This window comes from Schistocerca nitens, chromosome 3 (genome assembly GCF_023898315.1).
Source record: "Schistocerca nitens isolate TAMUIC-IGC-003100 chromosome 3, iqSchNite1.1, whole genome shotgun sequence".
In the NCBI taxonomy this organism is placed as follows: domain Eukaryota; kingdom Metazoa; phylum Arthropoda; class Insecta; order Orthoptera; family Acrididae; genus Schistocerca; species Schistocerca nitens.
The window spans coordinates 633712015-633738531 of NC_064616.1; the positions used below are offsets into that span (position 1 = coordinate 633712015).

At 43.5% G+C, this 26517-nt stretch overlaps 1 protein-coding gene across 2 annotated transcripts in view; it reads right to left on the reverse strand.

Moving 5' to 3' along the window:
- Window positions 1-26517, reverse strand: part of LOC126248583 (mitogen-activated protein kinase kinase kinase 1-like) — a 182594-nt gene that overhangs the window by 143676 nt on the left and 12401 nt on the right. For both annotated transcript variants that reach the window (XM_049949690.1, XM_049949691.1), the window contains exons 3-4: window positions 6634-6693; window positions 6128-6235 (exon numbers count right to left, since the gene is read on the reverse strand). In XM_049949690.1, the coding sequence (XP_049805647.1) occupies window positions 6128-6235; window positions 6634-6693 (168 nt within the window). The remainder of the gene's footprint in view (window positions 1-6127; window positions 6236-6633; window positions 6694-26517) is intronic.

Sequence of the window (26517 nt, forward strand, 5' to 3'; positions counted from 1 at the left end):
TGAGAGTAGTTCTTCTGGCTGAGCATCAGCATTTTTAAAGCACAAGCATTGGGTTGTTGGCTACTATCATCATTTCTATGTGCCAGCACAGCACCAACGTCATATGGAGGCGATTTTGTGGCTAGAACCAGTGGGTTGTTGTTGTTGTAGTCTTCAGTCCTGAGACTGGTTTGATGCAGCTCTCCATGCTACTCTATCCTGTGCAAGCTTCTTCATCTCCCAGTACCTACTGCAACCTATATCCTTCTGAATCTGTTTGGTGTATTCATCTCTTGGTCTCCCTCTACGATTTTTAACCTCCACGCTGCCCTCCAATACTACCATTAGTTATGTGATCTACCCATCTAATTTTCAGCATTCTTCTGTAGCACCACATTTCGAAAGCTTCTATTCTCTTCTTGTCCGAACTAGTTATCATCCATGTTTCACTTCCATACATGGCTATACTCCATACAAATACTTTCAGAAACAACTTCCTGACACTTAAATCTATACTCGATGTTCACAAATTTCTGTTCTTCAGAAACCCTTTCCTTGCCATTGCCAGTCTACATTTGATATCTTCTCTACTTCGACCATCATCAGTTATTTTGCTCCCCAAATAGCAAAACTCCTTTACTACTTTAAGTGTCTCATTTCCTAATCTAATTCCCTCAGCATCGCCCGACTTAATTCGACTACATTCCATTATCCTCGTTTTGCTTTTGTTGATGTTCATCTTATATCCCCCTTTCAAGACACTGTCCATTCCATTCCACTGCTCTTCCAAGTCCTTTGCTGTCTCTGACAGAATTACAATGTCATCTGAATGCAGCATATGCTTAAACTGCACGAAAGCGCACACACAGGCTAATTGTTCACTGGTACTGCACACCCTTTTTTCACAGCTGGTTCACTGGCTGTGTGACATGGGCCACTTGTGGGATAAACTTTGAATCAGTTTCCTGTTTCTTGTCTAGCAGGGCAGCGTGAATATGCATGTTTCTTGAGTTAGTTATATTAGTTACTAATATCTTTCTATTCATACATTTAGCGACGTACATGAGCTTACTACATCATAAGATAAGTGTGCTTAACACAAAGAGAGATTATTTACAGAGTAGAGAGTTTGGTCATTTCTGACGTTATTATTGGTCACATTAAAAACATAGCACAAGAGGAAGTTTTAGGTAACACTGCAAGTTCCTATCAAAAAGCTGCACTATCTATACAAAAGTCAACTTTGCTACAATAGGATGCTCAGAAAGGAATGTCAAAATAAACTACATGGTTTGTTGGAATGCCAAGGAATAAAGCTAAGAACTGTGCCCAAAAACTCATTGTTATAGACAGGTTTGATTAATTGTTAATTGAACAAATGATGGAGGACATTTATTTTAATTAAGAAATAATGCCAACATTATAGAAACTGCTTGTTGCTGTAATACAAAAAATTCACTTTCATTGGTAGAAAGATGTTTTGCACAAGATACTGGATAAAATGAGGTTTTGCTGAAAGAAACCTGAAAGCAAACAAGAGATTCTGATAGAGTGAATGAATATATAATTGACTGGCGATACAGTTACTTGAGGTATATCAGTTCTCTCTAAATGAATCCTCTCTATAATTTTGTGATTTGAAAGAAGGCAATCACATTCTGTACTCCATACATTGTCAACCCATTTATAAGGGGGAAAAAAACACACACACACTGCCTGGAAGTGTCTGTACACTACATTGGCACTGAGTTAAAAGGCCAGTATAATCTTGTGAAACAGCCTGTAGGTGCTCCTCATGACGCAGCTGGGAGACAGTGTGGGGAGTCACCTGCTCACTATTCAGTTTGCTGAAAGTTACACAGGATATTTGGCAGTGCTTGTTAAACGATATTCACTAATTATTTTTTTTTCTCATAATGAGTTTACAGCAACGGTGTCCACATTTGGATGAATACCTGGGTGTGGTTGTAACTTTGATTAAATTTGGCATGGCATTTTTACACAATTTAATACAATTATTTAATATGCTTTTTCAATGACTGTGTGTTACATGTGATGATTTTAGAATTTTATGCTCTAGTGATCTATTGCTTACATTATTTTGAGTTTTGGTACAGTAATTTATTTTGATAGTTTTAAATCCTTTTGAGGTTGTTTGTTTCCAGGTATTTACACATTTCCCTTAATAATGTCTTTGAATTTAGAATCACAAGCACTTCAGAAATAAAAGCAACAATACAAATTTGTTTTGTTGCTTATTTAGTTTTGTGACACACAACTACTGCACATTTATGAATGGGAACCTAGCACTGTCAGTTCTCACTGTGTTCCCACTTCTGTTGCACTGTCTAAGGCATCACACCAGCCTGTCCTCAGTGAGACAGTGGAGTACTAGATTTGGGAGACTTTTAGCTTTGCACACCTTACAACGTGTGATGAAAATAGTCAAAAGAGGGGTAGAAAACAGCTGCACACTCCTAGGAAACTTACAAAAAGTGTCAGATGTGGCAAGATTATCCGCAGTCAGTCGCAAGAATTCACGCGTTCCTCGATGGAATATTTTGAGACAGAGAGGGATGTAGGAGTGCCTCTTGTTCCTTTGGATAAAGTGGTGAAGTAGTGACTCTAGAAATCAGTGAACGATCATTTTGACACCAATTTGCAATGAGAACTTCGTGAAAGAAGAATCACCTACGTCATCTAAATTGGTGACACCTGGGAAGAAGAGATGCTTCAAGAAGAGGGTCATAAAACTTGACTCTTTTTTCAGGAAAAGAGGAAAATGAACCCTCCATTAAATGTTGCATTTGCAAATTTATTTCAGTCATTTCTCATTCATGTTGTGAGACTAAGGAATATTGTTCAGCCAGCTCCCATCATCTCCTTGTCATAAGTTAGACTGCCTTTTAAATATATTTCTTTTTGTGCAGACACTCAGATATTATTTCAACGTGTGTAAAACACGGTTTTCAGAGGGTTATATATAGGAAACTAAATGTAATATGAAAATTTTAAAGGATTCATTGCAGATCAAGGTATTTTAGAAATAAAAAAGTAAATAAACAAAATAAAATAAAAAATAAATAAACAAAATAAAATAAAAAATAAACAAAATAAAATAAAAAAATAAAAAAGTACTGCTATGAGAGCAATAGTTCTTGAGTTATGACATGGTAAGTCTTAAGCTGTTTAGAACCAGGAAAACTTAATATGTTTGAAAAAATTAATGGAATTCTTGCCCTAATTAAAATTTAAATTACAAACAGTTTTTTGACATGCTGAGGGACACTATAGAGATACTACATCATATGTGAATTTGAGATTTTTTTACTGGGTTTTTGTCAGGGACGGACTTCAAAGTGAATTTCTATCCCTGGAGAGAGTGATGCACTGTGGTGACTGCCTGCAGACAGTACTTGATGTAACAATGCTGCAACTTTAGATCTTAAATGTCAGGTGCCAAGTAATTTAAAGCAGACTATGCAATATCTGCCTTTACCCGGTTTAACTCTAATTTTTAGTCTTTGTATCTGAAAATGTACCTCAGCATATAACTGCATGGTTTCTTAATTTAGCAGTATTATAGACATTACTGACTTCTTTTGCTTTTTCTATCAAACTGAGATTTATTAATGCTTCAGATTTATCATTTCAACAGCTGCTCATTTTCACAAATGGGTTCATTCTAGAAGCAAACATATAATAGCTTATAACTACACTGCTTTCATTTGCCTTTGGTATCTTTTGTGTTGTAGACCAGACTTAACACAAGGTCTACTTTACAAAATGTCTTATCTTCTTTCTATACCACCGTAATTTACTTAATAAAGTCACATGATTTGAACCTAGGCGCTGTGTAATATAGAAATATATACCAAACACTGATTTTCAACCAATAGTAACTGCTGAGGTGTGTGTAAGTGATCTCTGTGAAAACCACACAACTACTCATTGCTCCTTCATGTAACATTAATTTTTTTCTATCAATCTTTCTTCTGCTATTTAAGAATAATTTCATTTGTTACTTAAAAGTGCGTAAAATATTATTTCTCAGCCTCAAGTGATAAGTGTTTGGAAGAGCTGTTATCTAATAGGATTTTATGGGCAGGTACTACTGTGAGCAAGAATATAACTAAATTTCACAATTTTTAGATTATTTTTGTAGGAGATACACACTTTAAAACTTGCTATGAGTTAAATATAGACACAATTACACAGAAACAGGGTTTTCAGCGGGTTATATATAGGAAACAAAATGCTATGAGAGCTATGAGAACAGTTTTTTTTGGCCCAATAGGCAGCTGTGCCATGGAAATGTGATGCAAGAGTCAGTGTCTTGGGGAATTTCCACAAGCCCATTGGCTAGATGGGTTGGTTTTTGTTAGTGTGACTCAACTTAATTGGAGAGGATACTTACAACACAAACTGAATGTTGTGGTCCAAACGTGCTAGCCTCGTTTACACATTAGAGATTTTTCTTTATTAATACTGTTTCAAAAGTGTAGCAGTGCCAAGTAGTGACAAGGGTCTGCTAACAAACATCTGTGCAAGATTTTGCAAAATTTATCTTACATACTGCACATCAATGGGAGCGTGGATATTCCAGCCATGGCCATGAGTTAAACTTTGTACGATGCCATAGCAGCTCTGGGGAGGAATTACGGCAGCATTTGGTACGCCAGGTTTGACTCTGATGGTGGGTTTATTTTCATTTTAATTTTATTTTTGCAGCCAAAATTACGCTAAAACCACATATACGAGGGTCGTCCACAAAGTAAGTTCTGTTTCTATTTCTATCCCCGGCAGCACTACGACTGCAGTTCTGAGCATGTGTGGCAGTTACTCTGACTCAAGGAGAAGACATGTATGCCATTTTCAGATCGCTGCTGCCAACATGTGCTTTGTAGTGATTCTTTATAATGTCAGCCGTAATTGAAAATGCCGCCGTGTGTGAAATCAGATCTGTGATTCATTTTCTAAATGCAAAGAAAGTTAAACCAAAGGAAATTCATAGGAAAATCTGTGAGGTTTACGAACAAAATGCTATGAGTGATTCAATGGTTAGAAGATGGGTCAGACTGTTCAATGAATGACATGATCATGTGCATGATGAAGAACGAAGTGGACGCCCGTCTGTGCTCATGTTGGATACCCAAAATTATTACTGAACAACACAATAAACAACGAACGGTCAGTACACTTCAGTTTTTGATACACTACAATGAAGAAGGCGATGGTTTTCTTTCTTTGATAGTCACGGGGGATGAAAGCTGGGTATCATACAATACCCCCCGAAACAAAATGGCAATCAATGGAATGGAGGCACATTTCATCCCCAACGTAGGTTAAGCCTAAGCAAATCTCGACACTTCAAAAAGTCATGTGCAACGTTTTTTGGGACAGAAAAGGCATTTTGCTGATTGATTTCTTACCACAAGGCCAAACAATCAATGCACATGGTTACTATCCGACCATTAAGAAATTGCGCTGCGCAATACAGAACAAGCACCGAGGATTACTATCAAAAGGTGTTTCCCCCCCCCCCTCCACGATAATGCCCAACCTCACACGGCAAATGTGACCAAACAACTCTTACGGGAATTTCACTGGGAAGCATTTGATCATCCTCCATACAGCCTGGACCTCGCTCCTAGCAACTTTCATCTCTTCTTACACCTAAAATCTGTCCTTGGTGGTCAACACTTCAACGATGATGACGAGCTGAAAGAACATGTTACTGAATGGTTGTATACACAGTCGGCAACCTTCTATGAAGAAGGCATACAAAAACTTGAGCCACGCTATGACAAGTGCCTACAAAATTTCAGAAGCTATGTAGGAAAGTAGTTTAACAGTTGTAGATTTTTGTACAATAAATATTTTTTCTGTATCTGTACACGTTTGTTTTATATAACCAAACGGAACTTACTTTGTGGACATACCTCGTGTATGACAATAAGTATTGATAACTCCATAAACCAGGGAATAAAACACATGAACGGCTAATTTATTTGCAATATAATCAGATACTGGAACCATACTCAACTGATGCACACAATGAAAAATATTGGTGGGTTATGTTACTTTATTTATCCATTTTAACAATTCTTAGAAAAAGTTAAACAACACATGGGTTGTAATCACAGACCAGTGCTGGGAGACTAGGAGACAGCCGGTGCAGATGACTCTGTCGGCACCTTGCAGTTGGGGTTTGGCAGTGCCTTAGTTGTGCTGCTGTAGGGCCTGGGGCCTGAAACTAATGTTATACGGAAAATTCACATCAAGAGAAAAAACCATACTTCTTGTCAGAAATGCTTTTTTTTAACTTATCTGAGATAACTACATCTTTCACACAAAATAACTTTTCTCTTCTAGACACACAGAAACAAAATGTAATCTGTCACTCTGACACTACTCTGTATGCCTGAATGCAATAACTTCCTCGGGTGTTGCATAACTGAATAACTAAAATTAACTAAATAATTTAAAAAAGAACTGACAACATGCTTTGTTCAAATGAGGCACAATACATAAAGTTCTTTGACAACACTAAAGCCACTTGTTTCTTTCTCCCAACAGAAGTATTTCAAGCTATGAGAACACAGTTTTATAATCAGTTTTAATTCTGTAAATGATACAACATGTTTCACTTACATCAACACATGGCAGTGTTTCTGGGGCAGGCTTCACTCTTTGCAAGACATGCTTCGCCACCTATGATGAAAAACAGTGTCTGGTACAATCTGTAACATATAACTGCTATACTAATTAAATTAGAATAAATTTCCACTGAAATCCAGTCAACAATGGAACACATTACAGGCATTTTACTGATGAAAGGATAATGTATTCTTTGGCTGTTCATGACTTGCAAAAACAATATGTATTAAAATTAGTATACGAGGTGCTGAGCATCAGACAGGCACACAGAAAACATGGAAAATAACTCCTCTTTCAAATGAAGTCCATCTTTAAAGCTAGGCATCCAGAAGTGGTGTGAATTTGATAACTGGCCCATCAGACAGCAGCTTTGCTAGGAAAAAAAAAAAAAAAAAAAAAAACAGCTCACCCCATTCTCCCCCCCCCCCCCCCTCCTCAAAAAGAGCATCAATTTTCACCACTTCTTTGTGCCTTTGCGCTACTCAGTAACTCTTCTACTTGGTGAGTGATGATCTATCCCCTGATACACAATATAATCCATCTTGCACACTCCATCAGATCTAAATGTTTTTTATTTCATTGTACCTTTTGTTTTTCTTAATGCACTTGGTAATTCAAAAGTAACGGAAATAGTGCAAATACACATATTTTATGCTGTCTGTTCCAAAATGTGAGTCCAATGTTTAATGACTGTATCAAACCACTCTTTTCTGTAAGTGTTATTTGACAAAAAGGTGTAATATGTTCTTCTTAAAGGTGGTGTCACATGCATGTGGTTAAAAGCAAATAGTATTGGCACACGCTGTACAGCATCCGCCATGGTGTAGTCGTTATAGCTGCTGCTTGGTAATATGCTGGTCACTGGTTCAATCCCACCTGCTTCATTTATTTATCATTTAACATTTATGTTTATTCTGAGACTGACTTATTTATGGAATATTGGAATTTGCTGCAACATTTTATTTATGTACAAATAGGAGCACACCCTGCTGAGGCAAACAATTCAACAACTGTGCTTTCAGTGTCAAATATTATTACTTGTTGACAACACTGTTCTTGTAATTAGAACTTGCTTCCAGATCCTATGTGACATATTTGATGGCAACAGGTATCTCAGACATTGACATTGCTATGGTTCCAATAAAGCTTTGCAAAAGCAATTGCCTTCACGCACAAGAGCCTGAACACAAACAGCACATTCTGCCTATGATCTGCAATGTGAACTAATTGATACAAAAACAACAGTCATACGCATATCCAGCTTCACTGAAGTATATCAGCAACTGCTGGTTGTTTTCCATCACTTTTCAGTCCCATTCACGTTGAGAGTGGAGCAAACCAAGACCAGACAACCCAGTGTTTAAACACTTTAACAACAAAGGGGATCTCCTCCTCATGAAGCAGCATTCATATATGATACATGATTCACAATTAAATGTGACGATGTGAAACAATATTCAACTCTCAGAGCACCCTTGGTTCTACTCTGTGATCCTTGTGGAGAAGGAAGATGGTTCATGGTATTTCTGGGACAATTACTGATGGCTCAAAGCTTTCCTCCAAAATAGATATACATACTGGCTATTTACAAGAGACAGCTTTTAAAACAACTGATGGCCTCTATTAGTTCAAAGGAATTTTTGGTGACCACTTCTTGTAGACAGCGAAACACACATAACAGAGACTGCGACATCGTCTTGCCCCAGGCCGGGCCCTCTAGTGTTACTGGGGCCCGGCCGGGCTATAATTCCTCCGTCTGCGCGTGACGTCGCAGATAATGGCTCAGGAGCGCCTGTGGCTCAGTGGAAGGGGAGCGATAAGTGTCACGCTTCTCGTCTGCCGGGCGTCAGCTGTGCCGTAGCACGGAGCGTTATTCGCTCTGCGAATGACACGGAGTGCGGAAGCTTAGCTCTGGGTGTTCACTGGGTGTTGGCCTGGTACGTTCACTGTGTGTTAACGTGCCTCTGCAATGCCTTTGCGACACGGATATCGTCGGCGCTGGTGGCGCAGTGATCCTGAGTATAAGTCATTGAGAGCAACAGAAATTGACTTGGCTGGACAATTTAATAAGCAATAGCTTATGGGTGGTCCAAATGTTTTTCGTGGACTACGAGTGCAATTCACGTGTGATGTTTCTGCTGTGTTTGGAGGCAGTACATGGCTGACCTCGGCTGTTGTGTGGGGGAACCATGCAGATTAATGTGGCCTTGAAGCATTCCCTGATGCAAACATCTTGGCTTGGAAGACATGGAGTATTGCTGAGAGTACAGGTCTACTCGCTAAAGTTCCCTATGGTACTTTGGTGCCAGACAAGCCATTTACTTTGTCCACAAGAAGGAAGAAGAAGCTGAATGCAGGCGAGTGTCTTTTTATATGGGCTAAAGTAGGGAACAATAATTGTAAAATAAAGAGTACTGGCAACTATATGTTCTATTATAGACAGTAAAAAATCCTTATCTCCTTTCCTTATCTCTCCCATTTTTTTTTTAATTTATTTATATACGCTGTTAGCATATGGTTACATGCTAGGCGTAGCGTGACCTTGAGCCGGACTTAGGCTCTGGCTCGCGCAGCCTGCTGTGCGGGTTGCTGGCCCATCTTGTCCCAGGCCAGGAGACAACCTTAGTAGCCTCCAACAAGGCCTTTGTGTTGGGTGAAAAAAATTGATGTTACGTTTCTGGAGAATTATTCCAATTTTCGGGGGTGTGTTCCTGATGAGAGGATAAATGCTGTCACAATAGGTTTATCTTCTTGCTGTGCAAGATGTAGCCTAAACTTTTTTGGTTTCATAGCACAGTTGGTCTGGCAGTGGTGGATGTAAGCGCACTTTCAGAAAGCTGCCTGTATGTGCTCTCTTGGTCAGAGGTTTCACGAGCCTTGTGCACTATTGTGTAGAGGATGCCTTCTCACTGTAAAAGGGCAAGACAGCTTGAAGCATTTAAGTAAAAATTCGCATGTACTGGTTTACAGTAATTGCTGTGTCCTTGTGCATCATCTGGTTTTCACTTGACTACCATATCCACGAAAGTAAGTTGGTTGTCATCTTCTACCTACATTGTGAGTCTGATGATTTTGCACAGTGAGTTCAGATGTCTTGCAGATTCTGAGATCTGTGCTACCAGATCACGAATGTATCATTTATATATTGGAAAAATCAAAGTACTGCACCATCTGGATGATGTTACATGGCTAAATAGTCAAGAACATTTCAAAATGAAAATGGGGTCCATCCTGATCCAGAAAGAGTAGGAGCCATAACAGATTCCCAATGCAATAAATAGCAATTTTTCTTACAGTATGGAGCATGGGAATATCTGTATCCTCAAGAAGGAGCTTACATCTTCATCAGTTTGGACACTTTTGGATGAGAATTCAGAGACAGAACTACACACTAATCGTACAGGCTACATGGTAGATTCCGTTCTATTGTAAATAGTGGAAGATGCCTCCAGAGTACTCTTCATGTCTTAGAAGAATTTCTCTCTGAAAGAGACAGAGAGCTTTGCAGTTCTGGGAAATCTTAATTTCTGACCCTATTTATATGGCAGACCATTCATTGTTGAGAATGATCACCATTATTTATGCTGGCTGTCACACATTTGTACACAAAAATGGATGCAAACACAAAGATGTCAAATGTCTTTTGTGGAATCAAGTGGAGGAACATTACAATACTGACCATCACTGCTCTAATGAACAATGTAGCTGGACAGTGGGAAGAGACAGGATTATTGAAGACAACAGAAGCCTTAAAGTTGGAAGAAGCTGACAACAAAAAATTTAATTCACTATATAGAATCTTGTAGAAGTGGAATTACAAATGGAATATTGACAAAAAGGGATGGGAATTATTGCTCGTCATCCCAGCTCATTTATGACCAGACACTGAAGTATTTTTGCGATACTAGACACAATGAAGTATTTTCATAATACTCTGGCTTCAGATCTTTGGAGATTTGTGAAGACTCTTCATAAAATCAGAGGCAGATATCATTGCCCATGTCTCTCCTGCTCCATCAGACATGTTTGAAGCCAATGTGGGGAATCCCAATGATGGAAATATGTGCCTCAGTTACCCCAGGACAAATTTCTCCACAGGCTAAAGTGTAGTTAGGGTGTACCACAGCTCTTCTATTGTGTGTTACTGTTGACAGTGAATTATGTTGTTCACAACCAGTCAGGTGATAGTACACAGTAGCCAATGAGAATTGACTTGTTTTGGGAGAAGATAGGAATTGATTACCTTTCTTTTTGACATGGAGAACATGAGACCGATGATTACTAATCTGTCTATTATGGATTATAAGGGTAGTTACTGGTTTTCATATTTATTTCTTGCACTGTATGTTTCTCAGAATAAAATGGGATTTCTTGGTATATGGTTTCATATTCAAATGTTATAGTTTAGTTGTTGAGTCGGAGAAGCCAACAAAATATGACTGGAAGGAAACTGGCTGCAGTGACACACTGCTCTGTACCATAGCCCAATAGCTGTTTAATAAAATTTGTGGGGTATTTTCAGAATGTCCCAATTTTCAAGATAGTGGTTAGGTAAAAACCTAAGAGTACGGTTTAAATTTTACAGACTACATGATAGCATTGTGCACAATATATTTCACTATGCCGCTATGTAATTTCATACACCTAACATCATGACAACATTTATCAAACGTTATTTTCTCTTTGGTTCCACCATCTTCTCTAATCATTTGAGTCACGATTCTTGGCATTCATTTTGCATCGGCATTCATTTTGCATCATTCACTGCACAAATAGTTACCGACTACAGCGCACAATGGAAACGACACAGTACGCTATAAAGGCACTTTTACCCATCCTGTAGTTATTCCATTTTACCAGACTGCCACTGGCTTCTTGGAAGGTTTCCCAAGTCAATAAACAGGGGGTAGGGGGGTGGGGTGTAATGGATAACAGTGTTCACTGATGCATCACCTACTACTCTATCTCCAAGGCAGTACCGATGTTAACATTTTGGAAATCGCCAGGTTTCTTGTGAAGACATATTTTGAATCATGGGGTGTTATGTTTAATTATCTCTGATCATGGAAAAATGTCTCTACCTCGACTGGTGTCAGGCAGTATCGTTGACGGGAAGACAACAGCCTACTATCTGCAGACAAATCGCCGCATCGAATGTTTCAAGAGATGTTATCAGATATGCCCCTGATGTATGTTGACATCAAACAGAGCGCCTGGGATACAATAGTGCTTCCTCTGACATATGCATAAACACAGCAGTGCCAGACACGGCAGGTTTTATGCTGTTTGCTAAGATCTATGGTCGCAAGACTGAAACAACAATGGATACTTTGTTCATGTTAAATCTGACAATGCTGAGGAAGAGTTCACCAAACAGCTCGAACACCAGAAATCAAGAAATAAGACAGTTAGCACACATTTGAACCTTGGATGCTCAGAGTATGGATCAAGACATGAACAGTGATCTGCAAGTTACAACCAGTTAAGGATTTTTACACCTGTATGAAAGGTCACACTGTCAGGCAAATTATTAACACATTACTCTGGCCAGTACCAAATTCTACATTGATTCTCATGTGACAACATGAAGTCAAGGATGACGATTCTACATCGCAGGTACAAGAAGGAGGAGCTTTCATCCATGTTCTCCTCATGCAGTTGTATCTTATCCTGAGGATCTGTTCAACGATAAGTGGCTTCTGACACCAGAAACATGAAGATCTGCCTGATAATCACAATGCCTCAACAGAAGTAACTCTGTTTAGACACTGCTATAACAAGATGATGATGATGATGATGATGAGGTGGAGGAGCTATATCTCTGTGTCATTTGCTATGGAGTAGTGGTGACATGCTGGTTCAGTTAGAAACTCCTGTAATTATTTATCATTCAACATTTAAGATTTCTGGTGGGTTCCAAGACTGACTTATTTATCAACTAATTGAATTTACTACAACATACTATATGTTATACCGAAGCTTAACACCTGCAGTGTCAGCAACCAGCATCAAATCAGTGCTTCAAAGATGCCCAACACACGGGAATAATTTTCCGGAAGGCAGAAGAGACATGGCCATGCTTCGACTGTCCACCAGGAAGCAACTCAGGCACTGAAAATGGCTGCAGGCCACATGGACCAATTCGCTTCCTCAAGACACATGATTGAAAATAGGCCCAGCTGTATCCTAGTGCCAGGTGGTATTTAGGTTAGTGCTTGGGCTAGTCCAGGCCAGTTCACTCCGGTTGAGTTTTCCTGGGCCAGGCTCCAATTCCACGAGGATTCCATCTATCAGGATTCTCACTTGAGAGTCGCCTCCACGACATCACTGCCATTCGCATCTGACTTTGCAACCCCAATCGCTGCCAACTGTGGACATAAAGTGTGTTCTTGACCTCCTCACCGAAGAATATTGGGACTCTGTCATTGTGGCTGTCTTGCGGACTTGTAAATTCATTCATGTTTAACTTTCAAATGGCTACATGCTGGACTTAGACAATTTTGCTCCCTATAAGACTCTGACTCTTACAAAGTGTGTGTTTAATTAACTTAAGACTCAGTAGCAATCCAACCAGCCTTCAGAAGTACACTCCTGGAAATGGAAAAAAGAACACATTGACACCGGTGTGTCAGACCCACCATACTTGCTCCGGACACTGCGAGAGGGCTGTACAAGCAATGATCACACGCACGGCACAGCGGACACACCAGGAACCGCGGTGTTGGCCGTCGAATGGCGCTAGCTGCGCAGCATTTGTGCACCGCCGCCGTCAGTGTCAGCCAGTTCGCCGTGGCATACGGAGCTCCATCGCAGTCTTTAACACTGGTAGCATGCCGCGACAGCGTGGACGTGAACCGTATGTGCAGTTGACGGACTTTGAGCGAGGGCGTATAGTGGGCATGCGGGAGGCCGGGTTGACGTACCGCCGAATTGCTCAACACGTGGGGCGTGAGGTCTCCACAGTACATCGATGTTGTCGCCAGTGGTCGGCGGAAGGTGCACGTGCCCGTCGACCTGGGACCGGACCGCAGCGACGCACGGATGCACGCCAAGACCGTAGGATCCTACGCAGTGCCGTAGGGGACCGCACCGCCACTTCCCAGCAAATTAGGGACACTGTTGCTCCTGGGGTATCGGCGAGGACCATTCGCAACCGTCTCCATGAAGCTGGGCTACGGTCCCGCACACCGTTAGGCCGTCTTCCGCTCACGCCCCAACATCGTGCAGCCCGCCTCCAGTGGTGTCGCGACAGGCGTGAATGGAGGGACGAATGGAGACGTGTCGTCTTCAGCGATGAGAGTCGCTTCTGCCTTGGTGCCAATGATGGTCGTATGTGTGTTTGGCGCCGTGCAGGTGAGCGCCACAATCAGGACTGCATACGACCGAGGCACACAGGGCCAACACCCGGCATCATGGTGTGGGGAGCGATCTCCTACACTGGCCGTACACCACTGGTGATCGTCGAGGAGACACTGAATAGTGCACGGTACATCCAAACCGTCATCGAACCCATCGTTCTACCATTCCTAGACCGGCAAGGGAACTTGCTGTTCCAACAGGACAATGCACGTCCGCATGTATCCCGTGCCACCCAACGTGCTCTAGAAGGTGTAAGTCAACTACCCTGGCCAGCAAGATCTCCGGATCTGTCCCCCATTGAGCATGTTTGGGACTGGATGAAGCGTCGTCTCACGCGGTCTGCACGTCCAGCACGAACGCTGGTCCAACTGAGGCGCCAGGTGGAAATGACATGGCAAGCCGTTCCACAGGACTACATCCAGCATCTCTACGATCGTCTCCATGGGAGAATAGCAGCCTGCATTGCTGCGAAAGGTGGATATACATTGTACTAGTGCCGACATTGTGCATGCTCTGTTGCCTGTGTCTATGTGCCTGTGGTTCTGTCAGTGTGATCATGTGATGTATCTGACCCCAGGAATGTGTCAATAAAGTTTCCCCTTCCTGGGACAATGAATTCACGGTGTTCTTATTTCAATTTCAAGGAGTGTATTAATATTCTGTTTCAAGAAATTTTGATTCAGTTCACTTCAGAGTAAATGTGCTATTAATCTTTGATAAGTAAACTCATTCAATCATTGCAACCTGGATATCTTTTGTGCTGCTGTTGGCAGAACATATGAGTCGGCAACAAGGTTTTGTGTTCCTGTCATGCTCGAGTGTGGTCTGATCCGTGTTGTCAGTGCTTGTGTGTGTGTCTTCCACTTGACAGTATGCTCATTACAACGTTGCTTATAGCATGACGGTATCAGTGGATCACTCTTCCTGGGTGTTAATGCTCCTCCAGCAGATTCAGCGCAACCACAAACTCCTGATTTAGTGTCTGGCAGCCATCTCGACATCTTTTCTGGAAATCTCCTCCCTTGACAGGAAGACTAACCGTGGGCAAATTACACTGCGTGCACGGAGCAGCATTTCCAGGCTCACGGCATCTCAGGCTATGAGCAGCGGCATGCTTTCTTTTTGGCATACATAGGCCTGGATATTTATCGCCTATTACAACAACTAAATCCAGAACTGGAGCCCAATGCTCTTCCTTATGATAAGTTGAAGACCAATGTACTCAAATACTTTGACTCTCAAGTGCATGTGATGGCGGCCCACCGCAAGTATTTTAGGTGAAAAACTCCAAGGATAGTCGCACAGATAACAGATTGCTCAACTACAAGGTTTACCTCAGCAACTGCCATTTTCAGTGCAGTAACACCGAGTGCAAGCAATTGTATGCTGCTTCCCTGGTTAGAGATATGATTTTAGAGCACAATCCAGGTGACTGTCTTGGATCTGATCTCTTGAAACTCAAAAACCCATCTCTAGAAACGGTTACAATGTCAAGTTGAACACTTATATTTCAAAAGACAACACAATACATGTAAGTCACAGAGCGAGTAGACCACGTAAAGCATGTGTACACAGTAACAGTCAAATATGCACTGAGTCAAAGTCTAGCGGACGCTGGCCGGCTGGCCGCTTAGGTGGCGCGGCTGCTGCACGGCTTGCAGACAGCGCCACATGTAGAGGACGCGCGTAATTGTGCGGCGGCAATTTGAATGATTGGCGCGTCACAACGCTTTTCCCCCCCTTGAAATGTTTGCACTGGTCTTGATGGAGGTGGCCTGTAGATGGCTAACGTCCATAGGCGTTGTTTGACTGGCCGTGAAGTCTCAAGGAGGAGGCTTCCCGTACGGACGGAAGTGTCCCGATGATAACGGGTCGAGATGACAGGAGACGTAGGGGTCGAATCTGCTGGGGCCCCGTGCACCAATCTGCCTGTTGCGGCAAGTCCGGTTGATATAACACGAGGCATGTGCAATGTGTCGGCGTCCGTAGGAGAAGGAGGCAAGTAGAGTTGCTCCGACAGATGATGGTCATCTGGTTCATACATGGGCATGTCTCCTGGTGGCGTCCGTTCTTGTGCTGGCACCGAGACAACGGTGAGAGGGCGACGTTGTGAGTAATGAGAGATGCCAAGATCCTGAGCATCAGGTAGAGCCGAAGGTGGTGTAGGGGCATCCAAAACAGGCGTTGCCTGCTCCCAAGGCTGAAGCTGGTCCGAATGACGCACTGCAGCACCCGTGTCCATCTGGATTTCATACAGGCTTCGGCCACGGTGTCGTAAGATGCGGCCAGGACTCCATTTTGGCTGCCTGCCATATCCCCGTACCCATACAAGGTCGCCGGCGCTGAACTGTCCAAGCGAAGGCACCCACGGCCGTGAGGTGGAAGGCCACAGAAGATGAAGTAGCGTGCGGGGCTGTCGGCCATGTAAGAGCTCAGCCGGGCTGTGGTTGCCCATGGGGGTGAAACTGTAAGAAGCCATAAATTGGAGAAGCGCATCATCAGCAGAAGAAGAAGTCAGGAGTTTCCTCATATGAGCCTTAAATGTGCGGACCAGTCATTCAGCCTCACCGTTTGATTTCGGATGGAACGGAGGGGCCGCGACATGCATGACACTGTGACGAGCACAAAAATCTGCCAAGTCGGAAGAGGCAAATTGCAGTACATTATCAGTAACAAGAGTAGAGGGAAGGCCTTCCAAAGAAAAATGCAGGCGAGAGCACTTGTGGTTGCCGCGGTGCTAGGCGACAATGAAAGGAAAGTTAGAGTAGGCGTCAATTACGAGTAGCCAATAAGTACCTAAAAAAGGTCACGCAAAGTCAGCATGAATGCGCTCCCAGGGTTTCTCAGGCGAAGGCCACGGTGACAAAGATGCTTTCGGGGCGGCGGCCTGTGACGCACAAGGGCCGCAGGCAGCGACCATGTGTGCGATTTCAGAGTCGACGCCGGGCCAGTACACATGACGGCGCACCAGAGATTTTGTGCGAGAGACACCCCCGTGCCCTTGGTGAAGGAGGCGCAAGACCGAAACACGCAAAGATGCAGGTACCACAACATGCGGCGACGCATTTTCCGTGGAAAGGAGGATAACACCATACCTAGCTGTGAGGCGCTAACGCAAAGCGTAGTAGTTCTGCAACAGATCAGTAGTCTTAGTGGACGGACGATATGGCCAACCCTTCTGAATACAGCGTAAAACCCGGGAGAGGGTAGGGTCAGAACCCGTAGCAGCCGCCAGCCGGTCCCCAGTGATGGGGAATCCGTCCACAACCTGTTGCTCGGCAACATCCAGGTGGAAACACGAAAGTTCATCCCTATCGAATGCCAGATCAGGACCCATGAGAAGGTGAGACAGTGCATCAGCATTTGCATGTTGAGCCGTCGGCCGGAAATGAATCTCATAATTGTAACGAGACAAGTAAAGAGCCCAACGTTGGAGGCGGTGTGCAGCCTTGTTGGGAAGTGACGTTGATGGATGAAACAAGGAAACAAGTGGTTTGTGATCCGTAAGAAGATGAAATTTGGATCCATAGAGAAAAACACCAAACTTATGAAGAGCATAAATAATGGCCAAAGCTTCTTTATCAATTTGAGAATATTTTCGTTGGGCATCCGTGAGCATTTTGGAGGCGTAAGGAATGGGTTGTTCAGAACCGTCAGAAAAATGGTGCGCAAGGACTGCACCAATCCCGTATTGAGAGGCGTCCATGGCAAGAACGAGATGTTGGCCAGGTCAATAAATAGCCAGGCACGGGGCCTGTTTCAGCGTAGTCTTCAATTTCTGAAAAGCCACATCGCATGACACAGACCAGTGAAAAGGCACGTTTTTATGCAACAGGCGATGCAACGGCTGAGACACCGAACCTGCAGACGGTAAAAACCTGTGATAATATGCTATTTTCCCCCAGGAAGGCCTGCAGTTCCTTAACAGATGTACGGCGAGGAAGGGCATCGATCGCGGCGACAGTTTGCTGAAGCGGACGAATACCATCCCGAGAGAGTTGGAACCCCAAGTACGTGATAGATGCCTGAAAAAATTTTGATTTCTGAAGATTACCCTTAAGACTGGCAGTCTGTAAGACATGAATAAGTGTGCGGAGATTCTGAAGATGTTCTTCAGTGGCGGAGCCAGTGACAACAATGGCGTCCATGTAATTTATACACCCAGGGACAGTGAGCAATAATTGTTCCAAGAAACGCTGAAAGAGAGCAGGGGCTCTAGCAACCCCGAATGGCAATCAATGGTATTGATAACGGCCGAAAGGCGTGTTAAGGACAAGAAACTGCAGGGAAGCAGCGTCGAGAGGAAGCTGATGATAAGCTTCTGACAGGTCAAGTTTAGAAAAATACTAGCCTCCAGCAAGTTTAGTGAACAATTCTTAAGGTCAAGGCATAGGGTAAGTGTCGATAAAGCATTGAGCATTTACAGTGGCTTTGAAATCGTCACAGAAACGAATATCACGGTTTGGCTTAGCACTGACAACGACAGGAGAGGACCACTCACTGGAAGTGACAGGAAGCAAGACCCCTGAAGCAGTGAGATGATCCAGCTCCCATTTGACCTGATCACCAAGGGCCACAGGAATCGGCCGAGCCCGAAAAAACTTAGCCCGAGCGGTGGGTTTGAGCGTGATATGAGCTTCAAAATTGTTTGCACGGCCTAACCCGGGAGAAAAAAGGAGCGAAAATGTCGTCGACAAGGGATTCAAATGAGCATAAGGAATAACATAAGAGACGATATTGACGAGTCATCAATGGAGAACCCAAAAACACGAAAGGCATCGAAACCAAAAAGATTTTCCACGGTACTATGGTCTACCACAAATATGGGAACAGTGCGAACAACGGATTTGTAAGATACCTCAGCATCAAATTGTCCCAAGAGAGAAATCTTCTGTTTATTGTAAGTCCGTAATTGCCTAGTGACAGGTGATAGGGTTGGAGAACCCGACTGAAGATACGTCTGAGAATTGATGATAGTGGTGGCAGAAGCAGTATCCACCTGCATGCGAACATCTCGACCAAGTATTTGGACCGTGAGGAATAACTTCCCCGAAAGGGAAGAAGAACAGTATGCGGTCGGATTTGCAAACGGATGACACATGACCCTTCTTTTTGCAGTTGTGACACACGGCCCGACGTTGGGGACAATTGTCCCGTGAATGTTTTGTAAAACACCGCGGACATGAAGGATGTTGCCGGGGGTTTTGCTGCAGTTTCTTAGAGGTTTGTTTACGGTTAGGCTGAGGTTGCACTCGGGAGCGTACTGCAGCCACGTCGGCCAGCGGGGACACGCCACATGCTTCGTCAACAGCGCACAGAGGTTGCATTTCCCTGACGTCACCCCACGCCTCTATTTGCATTCCAGCGGCGCGAGAAACTTCAAAAGACTGAGCGATGGATAGAACTTCATCGAGAGTCAGATTTGCCAACTGAAGGGCACGTTGCCTCACTTCTTTGTCGGGCGCCGACCGGATAATAGCATCCCGTACCGTGGAATCGGCGTAGGATTCTTTGTGAACTTCAGTAACAAACTGACACTTTCTACTGAGGCTGTGAAGTTCAGCAGCCCAAGTGCGATAGGATTGATTCGGTTTGAGGTGAAATCAATGAAAGGAACAGAGACTTGCATGTTTGTTCGTCCGTGACATGAAATGCCAAGAAGTGCTGTCGAAGACGTTTTTCGTAATCAGACCAGTCTTCCGCCGTCTCGTCGTGAGGAGGAAAAGGAGGTATAGACAATGACGAGAAATGCCCCGCATTGGATGCAGCGACAAAATCACGAATCGCCGACGTGAGAAGCGTTTGCTGTTCAATGAGATCTTGCAATAGTTGCTCTAAAGTAGCCATGGACGCTTGTGGGTCAATGATGAAGAGGGAAAATCCACTACCACGTCGCCAATTGTTATAACGTCAAGTTGAACACTTACATTTCAAAAGATGGCACAATACATGTAAATCACAGAGCGAGTAGACCACGTAAGACATGTGTACACAGTAACGGTCAAATCTGCACTGAGTCCAAGTCTAGCGGACGCTGGCCGGCTGGCCGCTTAGGTGGCGCGGCTGCTGCACGGCTGGCAGACAGCGCCGCATGTAGAGGACGCGCGTAATTGCGCGGACGCACTTTGAATGATCGGCGCGTCACAACAGAAACTTGTCTTCCCATCATCAGGACATTTGAACAACATCTTTGTTTCTCAGCTATCCTACAGTACCCCTCACAAATGTTTGCAACTTGGACATTGAGTCGTTCTAAAACTCAGTTAAGGACCCAGCCCAATTAGAGCAGTTCAGGCAAAGACACAGCATTCCAGTGCCGTTTCCAATACTTTCCTTGCTGCAGTCAGTGTTGTATCAGTCATCAACAACAACAATTCCCTTGAAGTGAACAAAGTGCACCTCTTGTGGGAAATACGGACATGGGGCCAAAGTGTGTCAATCAGATTTGAAGATGCTGTGCCCGCATGAACCCCGCAGACATGGGCGCAGACAACATGGATGAACTGTACCCAGATATAGCACATGTTCAATCAGTGTTCCCACACACTACAGAAAGTCTCTCATTAACTGTCAAAATTGGACCCATCTCCTTTCAGACAGATTAGGGGTCTGCCGCAACCATTTGACTGGGTATCGTATTATAGCATTGGGATCCCTCCCCTCTAACCCTCTGGTACCTCAAAGTGAAGTTATTGCAATAACCTTATAAAAATCAATGGATAATTAAAAAAGGTAGCAATTGTACAACATTATGGCGAGCAGTTTGGTGGTGGATGCCCCAAGAACTGTCAATCTCTTACACATGGACCTTCTTAATGCACTTGGACTACAAATTCAAGACTCTGGCCCCACAATCAACTCCCTGGGTACAAACTCGTACCTAAAAATTAGTTCAACCCCAACCCCCTTCCCGTGGGACAAAATAAATAAATAAATAAAATAAAATCGTCTCCATATCTTCACAACCCTCTTCGGGTGTTAAGAGACTTAGAAGCCCATGTGGCCCTCCTTCCATTGGCAATGCCACAGATTTTTAAGGCTATAAATGTTCTTATTGAGTTCAGGGATAAGCTTCAGGGGAATTACAGTGGCTGGCAAGATGAGGGCAGCCTCTCTCCAGTCCCCAAGATCCCATGGTCCATGACCACTGTCACTGTTGAAAAACCATTTGTGGAGATTGCAAGATGGCCATAAATGCCCAGTCAGTTATTGTTATTCTAATTGTGTGTACCTGATACCTAAGGTAGAGGACATCATGGTCCATCTAGCTGACAGAAAAGTGGTTGCAAAATATGACCTGAGGGACGCATACCTCCAGCTGCCATTGGACGAAGAAACCCGACGTATCTTAGCCACCAACATTCCCTTCGGGTTGTTTCAGTAGAACAGACTTTCCACTGGTATAGCCAGCACTCTGGTGATTTAGCAATATCTGGAACGTCTCACTTTAGATATACCGAAAATGGCAAATTACTTACACAACATTCTTTTCACAGGCAAAGACACAAGGGACCTGGCCAACAATGTGCACGCTCTGTTCATGGCCTCCAACACACCATTCTAAATTGTAACAAGGACAAGTGCTATTTCTTTGTTCATCAAGTTGAATATCTCTAACACATTTTTAGTGCTTCCAGCATCGGCCCCATGCCTCAGTGCATCGAGACAATATACAAACATCTGGCTCCTACAAATACTAGCCAGTTGAAATCAGTATTGAGACAATTAAATTAGTACTGAAAGTTTATTGCCCATGCAGCCCACTATTGCCGAACCATTATACCATCTACTGTAGAAAAGGCCCATTGGCAATGGACTCTGGCATGTGCAAAGCTTTCATAGACTTGAGACAAAACCTTCTCCGCCCCTTGTGCCTCACAGCATACGACCCCGTCAAACCTTTTATCCTGGCAGCAGATGCATCGGACTGCGTGCTAGTAGTAGTCCTGTCACACCTGTTTCACCAATTGGAATGCCCAATCACTTTTCTGTCCAAAACTCTCACCACTGTTCAATGAAATTATAGTCAGATTGAGAAAGAAGGATTAGTATCATTTTTGGCCTTATAAAATTATATGATCATGTGTATGGTAAGCATTTCACATCATTCACCAACCATAAACCTTTGCTTCCTCCAAAATTCTGACCAAAACAGTATGCCACCTTTAGCACTGGGCCTGTCTTTGTCAAGTTATACTTATGATATTCAGTATTGCTCTACCACACAATATGCAAATTTTAATCTCCTTTCCTACCTACCCCTGGGCCAGGACCTGGTATTCGACAAATATTCCGAAGTATGTTTTCAGCTGGACATTGCTGCAAAGAAGCCATGGCCAACCTTCCGCTGGATACCAAGCTCATCACACTATGGAGGACACAACCCACAGCACCATCGTCCATCTGGTAGGCCACAGTTGGCTGCCAGATTGCAAACATGTCCAGTAGCTGGACGTCCACGCCTGTTGGCACCATCAAGTGAGCTCTCAGCCCTGAATGCCGTGCTGTTGCTCCAAGGGGAAAGCGGCCACACCCAGGTGGTCATCTGTGAATCTCTCAAGCAGTGCGTTTTGTCGCTTCGGCACATCAGGCACTGGGACATGGTGCTCACTAACTGTATGACACTCTACCATGTCTCCTGGCGTGGCATGGACAGTGCCATTATTCAAATTATATCTTCTCACACCACCTGCCAGTGCAAGCAGGCTGCCCTTCCATGATGTTTCTCCCCTTGGCCAGAGACTTACGGTCCTTGGTCCAGGCTTCATTTGGATTCCGTGTGATATTTCTTAGGCCACACTTGGTTCATTGCAATAGATGCAGGCACTGGATTCCCCTATGTTTCCCGCATATCTCCCACATAAACTTGTTACACTATTCAAACCTTGTCTCGCATTTTTTCCACTGAAGGACTTCCCAACACCATTGTCACAGACAATAGTTTCTACTGTGCATCTGCAGAATTCTCCACTTTCTGTGACAAAATTGGCATCACCCTTGTTCACACTGTGGTGTCACCGCCAGACACCACACTTGCTAGGTGGTAGCCTTTAAATTGGCCGCGGTCCGTTAGTATACGTCGGACCCGCGTGTCGCCACTATCAGTGATTGCAGACCGAGCGCCGCCACACGGCAGGTCTAGAGAGACTTCCTAGCACTCGCCCCAGTTGTACAACCGACTTTGCTAGCGATGGTTCACTGACAAGATACGCTCTCATTTGCCGAGACGATAGTTTAGCATAGCCTTCAGCTACGTCATTTGCTACGACCTAGCAAGGCACCATTATCAGTTACTATTGATATTATGAATCATGTACCGTCAAGACCGACGTTCTTCATTAATGGATTAAAGTTAAGTATTCCACCAGCTATGACCGTTTTTCTAAATTCTAATTTCCTTGTCCTGTTCCAGACCTCACGCCAGCCTGCGTGACCTAAGACGCGGGCCTTTCGGCCTCCTCCTAGTAACACGGTGTTGGCTCTCCTGCCAACCAAAACACACACAGCACCTTTCCACCCTGCCTCACAAGGACTAATAGAACATTCTGTATGCACTTTTAAAACCCAAATGTCTAAATTTCACCGTCATAATCCTCTGGATGAGGCTCTCACTCTTTCTTTGATCTCATTGGTCCCAACTTTCTATCCTTCACCCCACAGTTCTCACCTCCCCCCCACCCCCCTACTCGGTGGTCTAGCCGCCACAATTTTTCAATTAAAGACCCAGTGTGGGCCCTTGTTTTTACTAAAGGATGTCAAAATTGGTTTCCCACCATAATTTCCAAATTACTAGACAGGGCCTATTTTTGATCATGTCTTGCAAGAAACAACAGGTCCATGTGGCCCGCAGCCTCTAGTGATGCTTGGATCACCTCCAAATCGACATGGTTCGCCTCCCAATGGACAGTCGGAGCATAGCTGCCTGTCTTCTGGGATTGTCCCCTGTGTGTTAGGCACCTTGTAGCACTGATCTGATGTTGACAGCTTGACTGATGACACTGGAGGCATTAAGCCTCGGTACAGCAACCCCCCCCCCCAACCCCCAATTCAGAATGCCACACTGTGCTGCCAATGATGTCAATCAATTACGACCGCATCGTGGTCGTCGTCCTGACACTGAGAAACTACAACTTTCTTTTGTTCCAAAGATGAAGTCACCTGCCGTCTCCACCCATACACAATCAGGCTATCTCATCCGCAGCTGGTGGGCAGCTCATTGGAGGGGCATTCAACAACTCCACATGCCACATCAGAACCATCACCAATGGATGTGCCCATTACCCACCAAACCTTGGAATATGCCTAATCCAAGGATAATGAGATGATCTTTTCCAATCTACTTCCCAGTGCGGGGAGGGCAGAGGGAGGGGGTTGGGGGGTGGGGGGAAAGGGGGGGGGTGTATATGGGGGAGGGGAATGCTGTATTGAGATTTAAAGGCTGCAGTGTCAGCTACCAACATCAAATCATTGCATAGCAGATGCCTAGCACATAGGGAAAAATTTTCCAGAAGACAGCCATGCTCCAACCATCCACCAGGAAGCGACACAAGCATTGCTAGAGGCCATGGGCCACATGGACCTGTTCTCTTCCACAAGACATGTGATCAGAAATATGCCCAGTTGTATCCTAGTATTGAGTGGTATTAGGGCAGCATTCGGGCCCGACCAGACCATTTCTCTCTGAGTGTGTTTTCCTTGATCGGGTGCCAATTCTGCACAGATTCCATCAATCAGGATTCTCACTAGAAAGTCATCTTCATGAAGTCATTGCCATTCTCATCCGACTTTGTGACTACAGGAGCTGCCAGCTATGGCTTGCCGAGCATTCATAGCCCCCTCGCTGAAGAAGATGAGGAGTCTGTCATCATGGCAGACTTATGAATTCATTCCTGTTTTGACTCTAAAATGGCTACATGCTGGGCTTGGACAATTTTGCTCACTATGGGACTTTGGCTCTGATAAAGTGTTTGTTTAATGAACACAGACTCAGTGACGATCTAACCATTCAGCCACCAGAAGCACTATTGTTCTATTTCAAGAAGTGAATAATTTTATGGTTTGTTTCACTACACCTTAGAGTAGACATGCTATTAACACATTGCGTGCAGCTCATGTAGATTTAAGTGTTTCCACATCCAACTGTTGTGGATGCATCATGTAAATTTATGTTTTTCATTCTGTCTGTGTTTTCTGAGACCTGTTGTTCATGCTAGCAACTATATCAATTTAATAAAATGTTTATACATGAATTGGAGGGTTTACGGCAGTGAACATCACTATGAACTTATTTTCGTCTTTCATTTTACTGGCAACAATCAGTACCACGAAATAGTCAGTACTGCAGTTGTTGCCTTGTGTGGTATGGCGCAAAAACAGTTTATGGAATGCGAGATTCTTACTGAACTGTCTGCGGACAATTTTTCTGATGTTCCAAGTAAGTCACATGATGTTATTGATAGCAGTCGTGGAAGTGAAGAAGAAAACAAGAAGGTTATAATCAACTAAAATGAGATACTTGTTAACATTTTTGATGACGAAGTTCTGACAGTGAAAGTTGGCTAAAGAAGGACGAGACCATTATTTTATAAATATTTAGAGGAATTCCAGGAGTAAGAACCCTTCCCAGTGAGATCAATATCATTATAAGCACTGTGAAATTAGTTCTAGCTGATGAATTGTTCTATCAGATGTCGACACAATCAAACTTGAGTTACCAGAAAAAACAAAAACCATTATAAAGAATCTCCAAAGTCTCCAAAATTTACAAATATTACTGCTGTTGAACTGAAAAAATTTTTGGGTGCGATTATCTTGACAGAGAAAATAAAAAACATTATTTACAGGACTACTGGTCAACAGATTCTCTAATAGAGACACTGATTTTTGGCAAGCTAATGAGTAGACATCGATTTGAGCAGATATGGAAATCACGGCATTTCAGTATCAGTTCCTCACAGAGCGGCCAGGAAAACAGTCTCTACAAAACTGAACCTGTGCTAAAGTGCATCCTAGATGAATTTTTGACTGTATACAAACCAGAACAGGAGCTTTCTCTTGACGAAGGAATGATATCATGGAGAGGTCGGCTTTGTTTCCGGACATATAATCCTGGAAAACTTCTCAGATATGGTTTATGTTATAACTTCAAGTTGAACAAATATATTTCAAGGAAGACGCAATACATGAAAGTCACAGATCAAGTAAACAGAGTAAGACGTGTGTGCACTTTAACAGTCACATCATAACTGAGTCCGAGTCTAGCGGCCGCTGGCTGACAGGCCGCTTAGGTGGCACTGCTGCTGCATGGCTGGCAGACAGCGCCACATGTAGAGGACGTGTGTAACAGCGTGGCGGCACTTTGAAAGATCGGCGAGTCACAACACTTTTTCCCCCTTTGAAGTTTTTGCACAGGTCTTGATGGAGGTGGCCTGTAGATTGCTAACATCCAAAGGTGTTGTTTGACTGGCCATAAAGTCTCGAGGAGGAGGCTTTCCGTAAGGACGGAAGTGTCCCCGATGA